The sequence below is a fragment of the Triticum urartu genome, chromosome 6A (assembly GCF_056163025.1).
Source record: "Triticum urartu cultivar PI428250 chromosome 6A, HENAU_Tu73, whole genome shotgun sequence".
Lineage (NCBI taxonomy): Eukaryota > Viridiplantae > Streptophyta > Magnoliopsida > Poales > Poaceae > Triticum > Triticum urartu.
The window spans coordinates 513,027,748-513,043,670 of record NC_141878.1 but is presented as its reverse complement, the minus strand read 5'-3'; the positions used below and the strand labels follow the sequence as shown (position 1 = coordinate 513,043,670).

Here is a 15,923-nt window from a genome sequence, read left to right as displayed (position 1 = left end):
TCTCTAGTTATAACCTAGAAACCATCGTAAACTAGCCCCGGTAGACGCCACCTGCAATCTGGCCCCATGATGGGTCGTTGCCCTTGGACCCTGATGATGGGTCGAGCACGATAGTCCCATCTATGTACAAAATTGGTCTAGGCAGTTTGAAAATCAAACTGCTCACATGTCGACTCACCATTATTATAGCCATTATAGAGTAGTTGGTGGAGGGAAGGTATGTCGTGTTGCTGCTACCACCAGAGACCCTCTCCACCTATAGCAAAATCGTGGTCCAGGTGGCACTGTCTAGGAAGCCCCGATGTCGTAGTTTTCATGCGATAGTGTCGTCGGTGGACGACTATTTGTTTGGTAGGGGCGAACGGCGGCCGATCGATTGGTTAGAGAGAGCACACGGATGGTTTACCTAGGTTCGTGCCCTCGGGGGAGGAGGTAAGACCATACTCATGCATGTAGTATTGAGGTGGTCATTGGGGATCTAGAGGATCACCGACGAGTTCTGCCCTAGCAATTACAACCCACCTTGCCTGGCGGCAGGGATCTGTCTTAGGTTTTTCTCTCTCTGCCCTCAGGGGATCCCTGGTTCCACCTTATATATGGCTGGTCCTCGGGTCACATACACTTTCAACCCTTCGGAGCTCTGCCCTGAGAATCTAGGCAGTGGCGGACTCATGGCCTTTTCCTCATATCATTAATTCCGGGGAGATCGGGGGTTGCCCCGACTCCCATCTAGAGCCCAATTGGGAGCACACTCGCATCTCACTTGGGAACTGAGTCTCGATCTAGGATGCCCGAGGCCCCTCCCTTTCTTGGGGGGGGGGGGTCAGTTTGCCACCATAATGGTGCATCGTGCTCGCCCTTCGCTAGTGTGTGTTCGGCCGACTTAGGGTCATGGTGGTCAGTCTTTGATCCAGATGGCAATGGGTACCCGCTACCCGCGAACCCGGCGGGTAAAAACCCTATTAGGGTAAGGGTTTGGGAAAGAAAATTACCCTTGGGTTTATAAATGGGAAAAAAACTATACCCATCGGGTAAGCCGGGTACGGGTATGGGACGACAATACCCATACCCGCATACCCGCGTACCCGTATACTTATTCATTATGCCAGGTAGGCCCTTAATGTCAGTCACTAAAAACATCAAAACCCTAACTGAACCCAGTCGAGGCGGCAGCCAGCGGCCCAGCGCCCAGGCCCAGCAGCCCACTCCCCATCGATCCCACCCAAATCCCTCTCCGAGACCCCAACCCACCCCCGCGCCGTCACTCCAGAAACCCCACCTCTATCTCTCGCCACAAACCCTAGAGGGGAGAAGCCACAGGTCACCGCCGCCGCTGCCTGCAGCGACGGGACCGGCCACCTCCCTCCTCTCCTCCTCTCCTCCCTCTACCTCCTCTCCTCGACGTGACCTCCACGCGAGACCTGCAGAACCTCCTGCCGCCATCTCCCTCCACGTCCTGGCACCTCCTGCCGCCATGGCGCCCGACCAGGAGGACGCCGAGGAGGGGCTTCACTCCAGCGCGAATGCAACTCCGGTGGACGGGGATGGATTTGAAGAAGGTACCGGCAGTGGGTCTCGTGCGCCGACGCCTTTTCCTACCTCCAAGCCTGTGCATCTTCAGCCACCATCAACGGGGCAGGTTTCTGGGCGCAGCTCCACTGCTCCCGGTTGCAAGGTGGGGCGTGGCCGTGGTCGTGGCCGTGGTGGTGCTACACCTGCGATGGTGGCGAGAAGGGCAGCAAAGCATCCAAATCGGTGAAGAGTTTCACCTTTTTTTAATGTGATGATTAGATCTGTTGTTGAATGATTGAATGTGTTCATTAGATTTAGCCGATCTGTTAATGCATGCTTGAGTATGTTGAATAGTTAATTGATCTGTTGTTGAATGTGCTCATTACATTAATTGATGTGTTAATGAATTGGAAAAGAAAGGAATATTTTTGAATGCTTGCTGTTAATGCTTGCCATCTAGTGAATAGAAACAAGAAGAAAGAAGGAAGTTGTTAATGATCTGCCTCCAAGTGAATACAAGAAGAAAGAATATTAATGAATGCTTGTTGTTAATGCATGCCATCTAGTGAATACAAACAAGAAGAAATAAGAAAGTTGTTAATGATCTGCCATGTAGTGAATGCTTGCTGTTATACACTTTTGATTTTTTAAATTAACTAATGTGTATCATACTTGTTGTGAAGTGATACAAACACTGTCCAAGTAGATGTGTCCATGCATGACACGAGTCACACAACAACACCAATGGATGAAGATGGAGATCATGTTATTGTTTCAGATGATGAAGAAGAGGATGATGTGGAAGAGGTGGAGGTGCTACCTTCTAAGCGCAAGCTCACATCTAAGGTTGGGTTGGAAATGAAGAAGATGAGGATCAATAGTGAATGGAAGGCCAAGTGTAATTGGTGTCCCAAGGTACTTACCGCGGGATCGAGGAATGGAACTAAGCATCTTCGTTTGCATCTTAATATTTGCACTCTTAAGAAGTTGAAGACCAAGGGAGGTAAAACTTTGAGTCAATCCTCATTGAAGGTGAGTGCCGAAGAGGATGGGAAAGTGAGCATGGAGAGCTATACTTTTGATCAAGATTATGCTAGAGTTGAGCTTGGCAACATGTTGGTGTTGCATGATTACCCCTTGTCTATGGTAGACCATGTTGGTTTTAGGAGATTTGTTGCTGCCCTTCAGCCGTTATTCAAGCTTCATACAAGAAATACTATCCGGTAAATATGCTATGTATTTATTTCCTTCTTTTTACTTCTTCATGTTTCTTCTTTTCCATTACTAAATAACATGAATCTGTCTATTTTCTTTTGATTTGTAGATATGATATTGTGGGAAGATACAAAATGGAAAGGAAGAAGGCCATCGAGTACATGAGTATGATCCAATCAAGGGTTGCTGTCACCACTGATATGTGGACCTCTAACAGCCAAAAGAAGGGATATATGGCTATCACAGCCCATTTCATTGATGAGTCGTGGAGGCTAAGGAACATTCTCATGAGGTATATTGTAGTGAAAGCATTAAATATTGCGCCGTGCCTATTTTCAGCTTTTGCCAACTCTCAAACTGCTGTGTATGTGTGCATATTGTAGGTTTATTTATGTTCCTGCACCACATAATGCGGCTGCTATAGCTGGGATGCTTCATGAGTCGTTGGTGGAATGGAATCTTGATGAGAAGCTCTTGACCGTGACAGTTGATAATTGCAACGTCAACGACAAGGTAGTTGAGGAGATTGTGGGCAAGATAGGAAAAAATAAGCTTCTTTGTGAAGGTACTCTACTTCACATGCGTTGTTCTGCACATATTCTGAATTTGATAGTGAAGGATGGCTTAGATGTCATGAAATCAGCTATAGAAAACATCCGTGAAAGTGTGGCATATTGGACTGCCTCACCAAAAAGGGTGGAACAGTTTGAGGAAATGGCTAAGTATAAGAAAGTTAAAATAACAAGGGGGTTGAAACTTGATTGCAAGACTAGGTGGAACTCTACTTTCATAATGCTTGATATTGCTTTACCTTATAGACTTGTGTTTGAACGTGCAAAAGAAAAGGATAAGCAATATGAGTGGCTTCCTAGTGCTGAAGATTGGGCTTTTGCTAAAGAAGTTGTAGGGAGACTTAAATTGTTCTATGAAATAACCGAGCTATTTCTGGAATCGGGTACGTGTATGGGAAAGATATGATACCCGGGGTGCGGGTACGGGTACGGGTTTGGGCAGAAAAAAATGGGACGGGTAAGGGTTTGGGCAAGCATTACCCGCACCCGAACCCTGCGGGTGCCATGAGGAGTCTTTGATTACCCTTGGTTTGTGGCCTTCAGGTCCTAAGGTCCCATTCCTCACCGCCACGAGCCGCTGAGAACTTGTCGTTTGGACATGATTTTCGAGATGATGTATGGACCTAGGGTCATTGAGCGCAAGATGGGTATGCCATGATGGCTTGTCCCACTCCCCCATGTAGTTTAGTCAAGCTGCCCATAGTGGGTTGATACTTTGATTGTTTCATCCTATTATATTACCAATCTTAGATACTTTATATGCAATTTTATCTTATTTTTGGGGACTAACATATTAACTCAGTGCCTAGTGCTAATTATTTTTTTTCTTATTTTTGGCTTTTTAGAAAATCAGTACCAAACAAAGTCCAAACACGATGATGTTGGAAATATGCCCTAGAGGCAATAATAAAATGATTATTATATTTCCTTGTTCATGATAATTGTCTATTATTCATGCTATAATTGTATTATCCGGAAATCGTAATACATGTGTGAATACATAGACCATAATGTGTCCCTAGTGAGCCTCTAGTTGACTAGCTTGTTGATCAACAGATAGTCATGATGTCATTGATAACGGGATCACATCATTAGGAGAATGATGTGATGGACAAGACCCAAACCTAAGCATAGCACAAAGATCGTGTAGTTCGTTTGCTGTAGCTTTTCTGAATGTCAAGTATCATTTCCTTAGACCATGAGATTGTGCAACTCCTGGATACCGTAGGAGTGCCTTGGGTGTGCCAAACGTCACAACGTAACCGGGTGACTATAAAGGTACATTACAGGTGTCTCCGAAAGTGTCTGTTGGGTTGGCACGAATCGAGACTAGGATTTGTCACTCCGTATGACGGAGAGGTATCTCTGGGCCCACTCGGTAATGCATCATCATAATGAGCTCAATGTGACCAAGTGGTTGATCACGGGATCATGCATTACGGTACGAGTAAAGTGACTTGCCGGTAACGAGATTGAACGAGGTATTGGGATACCGACGATCGAGTCTCGGGCGAGTAACGTACCGATTGACAAAGGGAATTGTATACGGGATTGATTGAATCCTCGACATCGTGGTTCATCCGATGAGATCATCGAGGAGCATGTGGGAGCCAACATGGGTATCCAGACCCCGCTGTTGGTTATTGACCGGAGAGTCGTCTCGGTCATGTCTGCGTGTCTCCCGAACCCGTAGGGTCTACACACTTAAGGTTCGGTGACGCTAGGGTTGTTGAGATATTAGTATGCGGTAACCCGAAAGTTGTTCGGAGTCCCGGATGAGATCCCGGACGTCACGAGGAGTTCCGGAATGGTCCGGAGGTGAAGAATTGTATATAGGAAGTCCAGTTTTGGCCACCGGGAAAGTTTCGGGGGTCACCGGTATTGTACCGAGACCACCGGAAGGGTCCCGGGGGTCCATCGGGTGGGGCCACCTATCCCGGAGGACCCCATGGGCTGAAGTGGGAGGGGAACCAGCCTCTAATGGGCTGGTGCGCCCCCCCCTTGGGCCTCCCCCTGCGCCTAGGGTTGGAAACCCTAGGGGTGGGGGCGTCCCACTTGGCTTGGGGGGCAAGCTACCCCCTTGGCCGCCGCCCCCCATCTAGATGGGATCTAGAGGGGCCGGCGCCCCCCTGGACCCCTACATAAAGAGGGGGGAGGGAGGGCTGCGCACCCAAGCCCCTGGCGCCTCCCTCTCCCTCCCGTGACACCTCTCCCTCTCGCTGAGCTTGGCGAAGCCCTGCCGAGATCACCGCTGCTTCCACCACCACGCCGTCGTGCTGCTGGATCTCCATCAACCTCTCCTTCCCCTTGCTGGATCAAGAAGGAGGAGACGTCTTCTCGAACCGTACGTGTGTTGAACGCGGAGGTGTCGTCCGTTCGACGCTCGGTCATCGGTGATTTGGATCACGATGAGTACGACTCCATCAACCCCGTTCTCTTGAACGCTTCCGCTCGCGATCTACAAGGGTATGTAGATGCACTCCACTTTCCCTCGTTGCTAGATAACTCCATATATTGATCTTGGTGATGTGTAGAAAATTTTAAATTCTGCTACGTTCCCCAACAGATGAAACTCTATGGGGATTTTTCCTGGACTACAAGGGACCCTATAACGTTCGGGAGGAGGCCAGAAGATCTATGGGAGGGCCATGAGCTTACACGGCATGCCTCCAGGGGGCGCCATGATACGTCTCCGTCGTATCTACTTTTCTAAACACTTTTGCCCTTATTTTGGACTCTAACTTGCATGATTTCAATGGAACTAACCCGGACTGACGCTGTTTTCAGCAGAATTACCATGGTGTTATTTATGTGTAGAAACAAACGTTCTCGGAATGACCTGAAACTTCACGGAGCAACTTTTTGGAAAATATAAAAAACACCTGCAAAAGATGAAGGCCAGGGGGCCCACCACCTGTCCACGAGGGTGGGAGGCGCGCCTGCCCCCCTAGGGCGCGCCCCCTACCTCGTGGGCCCCCTGGTGCCTCTCCGACTCCAACTCCAACTCTATATATTGTGTTTCGAGGAGAAAAAAAATCAGAGAGAAGAATTCATCGCGCTTTACGATACGGAGCCGCCGCCAAGCCCTAAAACCTCTCGGGAGGGCTGATCTGGAGTCCGTTCGGGGCTCCGGAGAGGGGAATACGTCACCATCGTCATCATCAACCATCCTCCATCACCAATTTCAGGATGCTCACCGCCGTGCGTGAGTAATTCCATCGTAGGCTTGCTGGACGGTGATGGGTTGGATGGAATCTATCATGTAATTGAGTTAGTTTTGTTAGGGTTTGATCCTTAGTATCCACTATGTTCTGAGATTGATGTTGCTATGACTTTGCTATGCTTAATGCTTGTCACTAGGGCCCGAGTGCCATGATTTCAGATCTGAACCTATTATGTTTTCATCAATATATGAGTGTTCTTAATGCTTTGTTCCGGTTCTCTATTAAAATGAGGCCTTAATATCCCTTAGTTTCCGTAAGGACCCCGCTGCCACGGGAGGGTAGGACAAAAGATGTCATGCAAGTTTTTTTTCATAAGCACGTATGACTATGTTCGGAATACATGCCTACATTATATCAATGAACGGGAGCTAGTTCCGTGTCACCCTAGGTTATGACTGTTACATGATGAACCGCATCCGACATAATTCTCCATCACTGATCCATTGCCTACGAGCTTTCCATATATTGTTCTTCGCTTATTTTACTTTACCGTTGCTATTGCTATTATCACTACAAAATACCAAAAACATTACTTTTACTACTGTTACCTTTTGTTACCGTTACCACTACTATCATATTACTTTGCTACTAAATACTTTGCTACAGATACTAAGTTTCCAGGTGTGATTGAATTGACAACTCAGCTGCTAATACTTGAGAGTATTCTTTGGCTCCCCTTGTGTCGAATCAATAAATTTGGGTTGTATATTTTACCCTCGAAAACTGTTGTGATCCCCTATACTTGTGGGTTATCACGCCACCTGAGCTCGTCGGTCCCAAGCATCTCCGTTTGACCTAATTCGAACTCCATAAATTCCCATAAATTCCCAAACCAACAGAGAGCCATCCGAAATGATTTTTCCGCCGCCGCAAGCTTCTGCTCTTCTGCAATACCATCTGGAGGCATTTTCCGGTACTCTGCCATAGGGGAATCAGTCACGGAGGGATTCTACATTATCCTTGTTGCACCACAAATGATGTGTCAGTAGTCTACCATAGACCTACGGGTCCATATCTATTACCTAGATGACTTCTTTCTCTCCAATCTTCAATACAATGTTCTCATCGAAGATCTATTCGATGTAATCTTCTTTTGCAGTGTGTTTGTTGGAATCCGATGAATTGTGTGTTTACGATTAGATTATTCATTGAAAGTAATTGAGTCTTTGCTGAACTTTATTATGCATTGTTGTTATAGCTTTGTATTTCTCTCCGATCTATCTGTTTGGTTTGCCCAACCAGGTTGATTTATCTTCAGTGAGAGAGGTGGTTTGTAGTAGGTTCAATCTTGCGGTGTCCTCACCTCGTGACAGAAGGGGTATCGAGGCACGTATTTATATTGTTGCCATTAAGGGTAAAACGACGGGGTTCAATCATATTGCTTGGTTTTATTCCGTCCACATCACATCATCATACTCCATGCATTACTCTGTTTGTTATGAACTTAATACTAGAGAAGCAAGCATAGAAGTGCTCTTGAAGTGGAGTAATAATAGTAGATGCAGAATCAGTTCAGTCTACTTGTCACACGTGTAATGCATATATACATGATCATTGCCATGAATAACACCATAACTATGTGCTTTTCTATCAATTGCCCAACAGTAATTTATCTACCCACCGTATGCTATCTTTATCAGAGAGAAGCCTCTAGTGAAAGCTATGGCCCCCGGGTCTACTTTAATCATATTACAAAAACCAAAAACCGGGCCTCGAAGGTGGTTCATAGGATCATTCATTAGCGGTACGATGGACTCCAGGTATGATCTACACCGGCTTGTCTGCTTCCGCTACAACTCAGAGTTGGTAACGATCATGATCCAATCCTCTAATGCACCTTCATATTGTTCCTCGGTGTTCGTAGGATGATTTTTTGTTTTCTACTATGTTTCCCAACACCATGAAGGATCCATCTCCTGGATAGAGGAAGGTCAGTATTCCACTATGCGTCCAGTCGTTCATCCCGGGCCCTTAGAGGCGTATTTTCACCGTTTCATGGCCCCTTCATCAGGGGCTGCGGGGTAGGGTTCCCGGCACTTTCCGAGGCCAAGTGGTCTTTGTAGCCACACAGTTTGCTTCAGGCATCCACACGGAAATATAGGCGTCCGAAATGGAATACCTGCCCGTTGGTCGATTCCCTGCATCTCTGTAGTGGTACTAAAGACGACCGAGGGTTGGGCCTTGGCTAGTCGTGTGCTCATGGGGTTCTGAGGCCAAACAAGCCACCATGATATACTTGGCCTGATCTGCGTGCACCATCCCCTACCTTGTGCACCAACTATACTGTTTTTGTGCGACATTTTCGTTGATGGATGACTATTTATTGATATGGGCAGACGACGACCGAATTAGGGCTTAGGGAGGAAACACACAAAGTTTACCCAGGTTCAGACCCTTATGGGAGGAGGTAAGATCCTTCTCCTACCTTTAGTATTCCAGTGGTTGCCGAGGATCTAGAGGATCATCGGTGAGATCTGTTCTAGCGATTACAGCCAACCTTGCCTTGTGAAGGTGCATGGAGTTGTCCAGAAAAGTAGATATGTCCTAGTTTTTTTTTCTTTCTCTCCCCTCAAGGGCTCACTAGGTCCGCCTTATATATGGCTCGTCCTTAGGTCACATTCGCGTGCTACCCTTCTTAGAGGGAACCATATATGTCCTAAGAAGCTCGCCAGTGGGTGGACTCACCTACGAACCCTTTTTCCTTCTTCTTGTCCTTCCTTTTTTTGGGTCATGGATATCTTCCATTCTTGTTCTCGCATCACCCGGGCAGCACCAGAGACTGGTGCACAACCAGGGAGAGGGCCCCGTCATGGATGCCACTTCGACTCTGGTCGTTAATGCACCATCCGTGTCACCGGATCTTCATTCTTTGCAAGCAAGGAGCCGATAAACCCCTCCTATATCGGCGATGCTCATGCCGGATCATTTCATGTCACTATGTCGGATCATTTCATGTCACTATGTAATCCGCGAGTGCTGGCACCTCAGGCACGAAGTGCCCACAGGTGAGTGCGGTGCTTGAGAGATGCATAATGGAGAAATGCCAAAAGGCCCCCCATCGACATCGTCGTCGTTGTTTTCAATATCATCGATAAGTGCCAAAATTTCCCCCTAGTTGCTTTTGATAAGCCTCCACTTTTCGTTGTCATCTTTATGGCAGCTTCAGAGGCCCTGTTTAAATAACCAAGCTTTGCCAATTTCTTCTGTAAGAAGGGAAACCCCTAGCCTCTGCGCTGGGTGATGTACACAACCATAATTGAGTTTCGTCATGAGCTATCTTATTATTACTCTCTATCCACCTTTGCACACATGAGATATGAGCATTCATCTTGCATCCCTAGCTACTAAAATATAGAGGAAAATTAATCAACTTGATCCCAACAACCGAGGTTAGTAGAGTTGTTCCAAGTGAAGTGATCGTCGTCAACGGCCATGCTTGGGATCCAATACATAGCATCACTAGCTGGGATAGCTACCACGGAATCTAAGGAGTTGCTGCTATTAGACGCCATTGTAGCATTGGAAGTTGGTGTTCTAGATCCCAACTTGCCAAGATACTCGACACTTTGAGACCCTGAGCTGATGATGCTTTCATCACTCGCTAGTGTACATGACGAACCGGGTTTTCCCCGAGGAAACGATGACAAGCCTTCATATGTAACAAGTTCTGTATCATTTGCCACCACTTCCTCTAGTTTATCCCATTGCTCGTATGCCCTGGAGGCCAATTGCTTCACTTGGACCTGTAATTAAGAATAAAGGAGAAGTAAGAAACTACCGAGTTCGATTATTTTTTCACAAATTGATGTGCGAATGAGGTACCATTTGTTGCTGCTGTAGATGTTGCAAAGAGCATGTTTGGCCTCCAATTCTTGCTGCTGAAATCTCACCTATAGGGCTGAATATAACATCACACCCTTCAAATTTGAATATGTAGCTTTTTCGTCCCATTTTACATGTTTTTGCGTGATTCAGTGTTGTCCTCCATTGCCGATCTGACATGCCAACGAGCTAAAATATATGGAATAGATAATCAAAATTAGTACCATGCGAATGAAGTATGCACATAATTTCCACTATGACATGCTTACATTTTTTAGCTTATCGGGATCTACGGTTTGAAGCTTCAGGAGGTCTTGAACGTTCTTGACCCCCTCGGACTCCAATCTCTTGTCAATCGGTCCATCTTTTCCGATGTTTTTGAGCCTCCATATATTGTCAGTCAAGAGAGGAGGGTAATGCTTCTTGTACACTAGTAAACGAAGGAAATGTGGTTTAATGTAGTGTTTTACTACTTCACATATGTATGCCAAGGTATATGGTATGTAGGAAGAAACAAAAAGGCTACATGTAGTCATGGAACTCACAGTCAACATATAACAATGATCTTAAAGGTTGATTAACTAAGAGCATCAAACTTACATTCGCCTCGATGATCTTTCACTATGAAGCTTTCGCTCACTGCCTCCTGAATCCTTGGCCCATAATAGCTCGCTCCCATGACACAAACACCGATTCGGAACTTACGGCTCCTTATCCAACTTGAATTATCAGTGAAAGCCACATCATTAATCATGGACACTCCTTGATTGTTCATTGCTACATTGAGTGTACTACCCACAAGTAGTGGTCTCCTACCCTCTCTAGCCTTCACAGTTGCAGCAGTAAACTGATCATCCGTCCACCCCATGCCATCTTCGCAACTGAAATCGCCATCTAGTACAAGTACCTCCAGCTTCAGTGTTGAAGAGCCTTCGTTAGTTTCTGTTTGAGTGATATGGTGGTTGGTTCTAGTATCCATGAGCCAGATTTCAATTTTGTTCTTGGTGGCATCAACAAGCTTGTTGTTGGTGAAGATAGGTAGCATGAGCTTCTTTGCAAAGGAAAGCTTCAACCTAGGCGAGACATCGACCTCTTGGATGTTTAAAGGGAGAGACCTGATTAATAATGGTTGATTTTATCATATTGATATTGCATTCCCATATAGTTGAAGCAAATTGATGGAATTGATACATCCATACAATTAAATTTGCTAAATAAAAAATATTTCATTGTCAAACAATAGTATTTTTACTGTATATATGATGCCAAAGAATATATTTGAAATGTGTGTTGCTTCTTAACATGTAATATTTGAAAATAGGATGGTGCAAATGGCCAGGAAATATATGAACAGGTTGCAGATTATTATTTTAGGAAACCGGTCAGGCTGTAGACTGTTGACTGCAAAAGTATGAAGAAAAGACATATCGTGTCAATAGTGGCAGAATATAAGCTATGTAACTGAATGCTAGTAGCGTCTGATGGAAAGACAATAACTATAATATACCTGTGTGGTAAGTGATCGTGCTGAGAAAAGATGTTTTGAATTTCTTCTCGTACCTAAATATTAACATCAAATAGACATTTAAACATTGCACTCAATGTCTTGCATGTGATGATCAGTAGTACAACTTTGGAAACAAAAGGAATGAGAATTTGTGCCAATTCATAAGCAGTTGCTCGCATAAATATTAGGGATCAACAGGGTGCAAACTGATTGGATAATGGGTTTTTATTTAGCCCGGCTTTAGTGTTACATTTATCTTTACTCTTTGTAAAGAGATATAAATGAAGCTAGTTCGAATTGTGGCAATACTAGGCTCAGCAATAGATGATTTAATCTATGTCACATGAATATATATATGATTCTGAAGCTTACCACCCTACGAATAACCGGTTCCAAACTCATGGCAATTTGCTCGATAGTGTCCACTGCCATGGCTCTTCCGACCATGCTGCAAAGATAGTCCAGAAATCCAAGTAATTTCGAAGTTAATTAACACTCCTAAAACACACATGTGCAAGCCACGAATATGGATATTTAGAACTTATGTGTAGAGCATACAATTGGTTACTAAGCTAAAGACAGGGCTTAGACGGGTTATAATTCTTACTAGTTAGTATTATTTGCTTTGATTTAGCTATATCTAAAATATGATTTCATTACTTTCAGAAGAGTTGAGGCATGAGATGTTTGATTCAATGTAACCATGATATATAAGCTCTTTGTGACGCTCCCCACTTACAAGGCTAAGTTTGTCCATACGAGCTCTTTACTTATATAGGTTAGTTATATTGTTTTAGAAAAGCAAATCTGTAAAATTAATACCTTCCATATATATCAGACCAAAACTCATTTCATGCCAAATGAAATGGTGTAGAAGAAAAACATTTCTTTAGAGCTAGATATATGGTATAGGATCTGTTTAGCTTTCGCAAGCTCTTGGCTTGGATAAGACATTTACCCTTGTGTCGTACTTGCGTCTCACAGATCGAACATAGATCATCCTAAAGGGAAGCCTAATTAGTCTCACTTGTACCATCATTAATTAGCATCCCAAATATTTGTGTGCATCTTTTGATACAGAGGCCGAGAGTTTTTCTTCTAAAACAAAGTCCCAAATATTTATTTTCTTATTTGCATGTAGAGCAAGGTCCATCTTAACCTTATGTGACTTATTACCTGCTTTAAGGTAATATGAGTTTATCATGCCAATATGTAGAACACACGAAATTAACGACCCATGTCGATTGGGTGTACCTTAACAATTCTCAAGATATGAACTCATATGATATTTCATCCCTTGACCCAAAGATTATGTTATTACACCTAACGATTCAGGAAATATATAAGGAGAACCAACGGCTAATCCAATTTATCGTTATGTATGCACTCGGATCGATCAAGAAGAAGCAAGAAACAAAGATACATGGTTGCTAGCTACGAGGAAAGAAATCGAAACATGAACTGAAAATCATTCCAAAAGCCAGAAGTTAAGTGAATGGACTAACGATCTGAAGGAGAGCGGCGCGGCCGGCCGTATCCGCCTCGGGCCGTGCCGTTGCTGATGATAGTCGCCTCCGCTCCCCTGCTCGTCGTCTTCCTCTTCGCCCCGGGGCCTTCGCACCGACATCTTAATTTAGCAGATGAAATGGGAGAAATCAGGAAGAGCTAGCAGATTAATGGAGCTGACTCTGCAAGCTAGCTGCAGGTTGGGAAGGAAGCTGCGCGCTACGCAGGCATAGGGCGTCAATGGCCATGGGGATACTCGAAAGCAATCTAGCCTGAAGCCATATATATACTAGTTCTAAAGAAATGCAATCTAGCCATGAGTACTACAGCTAGCCAGGCCTACGTAGAGAAATCGCTGAAAGTTATTGTCGTCGGCAGAAATAAAGAATTGCAGTGCCGCATCGGGACAGAATGTCCCTTGCAGGCTCCAGGAAGGTGGCCGGAAGCTGGCTAGCTAGCCACCCGGCGCATCGCACCGTTAATCTTGGGGTTAGTTTCAGTTTACAGCCATGGTTAATTACCAGCCTTCCGGAGGCAATGGGCAACGCAAAGTCTTGCCTGGGTTGGTGCAGGGCAGCTTCTCAGGCATGACAAGGAAAGTTTGCGAGTCGTCAAATCGTGAGTCGGTCTCGGTCATGCATGTCCATACATGGCTATTACGTACAAACTCTCTCCGCCTAAAAAGACTTGTTTTTCAAATAGACATATCTAGCATCAAATTAATGCTAGATACATTCATTTAAGGGTAAACTTGGAAGTTGGAATAAGTTTTTTCGATCGGAGGGAGTACGCATCAATGACCGGATAGACATGGAAATCAACGCCGCCCGAATTCCGTCTTCAGTTCGATGCCGGCTGTAGGCTGTAGCCTGTTGCTACAAGTGATTGGGAGACGAACGTGCTGCTATGCTTCCGTGAGCATTCCCTTGAGGCTCCGGAGAAATTAAGAGCATAGCAGCCGTCACCTTGTGCACACGCATGTACCCATCGAGCCCGGGAGGCGAGGCCACCTTCCAAAAAGTACCACCAAAGGACACCTTCCAAAAAGTACCGCCTTATGGCCATGATAGCATCGAAATTACGGCTCCTTAGGTACATTTATTAATTGTTTATTTAATTGGTGATTAAGTAGCAAGCTCTAGTTGGACCGACTGGAAGGAACTTTAGTAAGCTTGACTTCATGCTGTTTTCTATACACCTTCTCAACTGAAAGCGACTCGGTTCAGGCGACGCTTACAATTTTTGTCTAGAATACGCGTAGCATGTGTATCATATATTAAACGAGAAGGGAAGAATCCCTACTAAATTTTCTTGCAAAAACGGTAACCATCCACTTAGAGAAAACATAAACATATTACTCGGTGATCATTTGTAGATCGTCTGGTAATTTGTGACAAAGATGTACCCTGGCTGCGATTAAATGAAATCGAAGGAGGAGCCCCCTCTTTTCTCAAAAAAAAAAACTAGGTAATCATCCTCCTATTCAAGGATTCGAGCTCCTATTGAAGGAGTCCCGCACTCCGGCAAGCATCATCTTCCTAGTGCAACCAGGCGCAAGAACATCATCACAGAGGGTGCGGCAGGGTTGAGCACAATAACATTTCTATGTTTCACAGGACCAACATGATGATGGAGTGCACATCTCACCACCAGCCATGGGTGGTAACTCTACAACTCCACCCATCGACCAAGCGATAATCCTCCAATGACGTCCAATTGGCATGAGCCCTTGCTCCAAATTGAACGCACAAGCACGCCCTTGGTCGATGGTTATTTGTGTTGTCTGTCGGCTGGCTTGCCGAGGCATCGTTTTCGTCTTCTTTAATTGCCTCTTCTTTTGAGCCTTTGCGAGCAAGGTCGTCGGCCTTGTCTGGTGATAATACCTATGTTGTCTTCCTAGATCGGGATGATGCCCACACTACTATACCCGGCTCGATTGCCACTCTCTTTCATACACGGGGATCTACTTGTAGTGATTCAAGGACAGTTGATCACTATGTCTTTTTACGTCCTTCAATGACTGCCTTTCTTGATGTTGTCCACCGTTGGCAACATCTATGCTGGCGTAATGATAAGAAGTTCAGTTGCGGCTTGGACAAGTATTTGGGGGCTTATATCATTGTTGTAATTTTTAAGAATTGTTTTTGTGTCTATGGGTTTGGACCATGCATATTATCTAGTTGTATCCGATGTGAAGCGACCCCTATCCGAGACCCTCGCTATCAAAGACTTGTTTGCATGTGGAAAATACTCGGTGCCACGAAGCCCAAGTTGCTTTGCAAAGCTCTCGTTAATGCTTGGCTTCCTAAAACCTACTATTAATCTAATACAGACCATACATTGATTAAAAGAAAGTCAGTCAGCCTTGTATACACCATGCACACGTACTAGTTCCCAACTTAATAAGGGAGTCACCTTCCAAGTACCATTAGAATGGCACTTTCTTATTTTTTTTAAAAGGAGGGTGACCCCCGATCTCTGCATCTGGATGATGCATACAGTCACTTTATTAATTATTCTCACAAGACCTTACAAAATCATACAACAATACGACTAAAGCCGCCG

General features: G+C 44.9%; 1 protein-coding gene across 1 annotated transcript; it reads right to left on the bottom strand.

Annotated features, from left to right (window-relative positions):
* Nucleotides 1-9,760: 9,760 nt before the first annotated feature.
* Nucleotides 9,761-13,665, bottom strand: LOC125512507 (protein SAR DEFICIENT 1-like). The gene is made up of 7 exons (XM_048677604.2): nucleotides 13,358-13,665; nucleotides 12,225-12,300; nucleotides 11,853-11,905; nucleotides 10,946-11,460; nucleotides 10,615-10,775; nucleotides 10,346-10,534; nucleotides 9,761-10,266 (listed from the first exon to the last, which is right to left on the bottom strand). The coding sequence occupies exons 1-7, from the start codon at nucleotides 13,477-13,479 to the stop codon at nucleotides 9,886-9,888; spliced, it is 1,497 nt and encodes a 498-aa protein (XP_048533561.1). The 5' UTR covers nucleotides 13,480-13,665; the 3' UTR covers nucleotides 9,761-9,885.
* Between the last annotated feature and the right edge of the window lie 2,258 nt (nucleotides 13,666-15,923).